The sequence below is a fragment of the Cyphomyrmex costatus genome, unplaced genomic scaffold (assembly GCF_001594065.2).
Source record: "Cyphomyrmex costatus isolate MS0001 unplaced genomic scaffold, Ccosl1.0 scaffold5973, whole genome shotgun sequence".
In the NCBI taxonomy this organism is placed as follows: domain Eukaryota; kingdom Metazoa; phylum Arthropoda; class Insecta; order Hymenoptera; family Formicidae; genus Cyphomyrmex; species Cyphomyrmex costatus.
Window position 1 is genome coordinate 407 of NW_017280136.1, and position 1,245 is coordinate 1,651.

Sequence of the window (1,245 nt, forward strand, 5' to 3'; positions counted from 1 at the left end):
CATCATTCGTCGCCGCCGGCAACGTCACCGCCGTACCCTGCGGCGTAGACGCCGTATCGTCCGACGCCACCGGAGGCTCCCCAGCCTCCACCACCGTGACCGTGGCGCTGCTGGAGTTGTTCTGACTATCCCCTCGATCACGCACCGTGACCGTGTTGGTTACTTCACTCCCTGGGTCGCCCGTGACCGTTGAAGTGTAAGTAACCGTCAGTGTCTCCCCGAGATCAAGGCCACGAGACCCCCCGCTTGGCTCCCCTGCCGCCCCAGGAGCCGAATAGTCTCGACTGCAATTCAATGGATTTCGCATCTGATCGCCCACAGATGCGTCGCAGGTCACCTCGCCACGACTCAGAACGTCGTTACTACCTCCAGAGACTGAAACACCTGTAATAACCCCACCGTTGGGGAGGGAATCCTCGAGGGTCACAATGTCGCCGCGAGTCATAGGGTCGGGAAATTGTTGGTGACAGAGACCGTCCACGTCACTGTCGACCCAGCTGGAGCATTCTCGGGGCTTGCTTGCTTGTCGACCTCAAGGTCGTACCCACACAAGACCCACTCCAACCGAACATCACCATTAGGTCCGTTGCCATTGTTCACGCGCGGACCCGCAACGGATGTTATATCCTCCGGCCCGCTGATAGGGCCGTCCGGATTGATGTAGCTGGCGCCGCCACCACCACCGGCTCCAGTAACGCCGTCCTGAACGGGTGCTCCGGTGCCGTACACAATGGTGCCAGCACCACCACCACCACCGTAGTATCCGCCACCGCCACCGCCGCCGGAGTCGAGATCCTGATCAGGACCGCCATTCCCACCAGTGCGGCCATCTCCCATCGATCCGTTAAGCGTTGCGCGTGAGGAGTGAACACCGCCAAGGCCGGGAGCGGATTCCTGCCCTCCCTGCGCACCGCCAGGAGTTCCTGGCTGGTTCTGCCCATTGAGCCCATCCAACCCATTAGCGCCTAGGGTAACGCCCGCGCCAACGGGCAATCCCCCGTCACCGCCCAAACCAGTATTGATGCTGTGGCCACCGCCCAGGCCACCACCACCACCAGCCACAATCGCGGTTTCGCCGCCCAGCCGAACCTCAGTCCAGCCGCCACCGCCAGTACCGTGGTGCCTGATTCCGTTTGGGTCGCCTTGTTCTACAGTGCCGCCGCGACCGCCGCCATTGACGCCGCCGGGGCCTTCACCGCCGACAGCGTTCCGGTCTTGTCCACCGCCCCCACCTACGCTTCCATC

The 1,245-nt window shown here is 63.0% G+C and overlaps 1 protein-coding gene across 1 annotated transcript; it reads right to left on the reverse strand.

The window, feature by feature from the left end:
* Positions 1 to 441: 441 nt before the first annotated feature.
* Positions 442 to 1,190, reverse strand: LOC108779424 (glycine-rich protein 23-like; the record flags this gene model as incomplete). The annotated part of the gene is made up of 1 exon (XM_018546857.1): positions 442 to 1,190. A coding segment is annotated over one exon (749 nt), but the record flags the coding sequence as incomplete, so codon positions are not given.
* Positions 1,191 to 1,245: the final 55 nt, after the last annotated feature.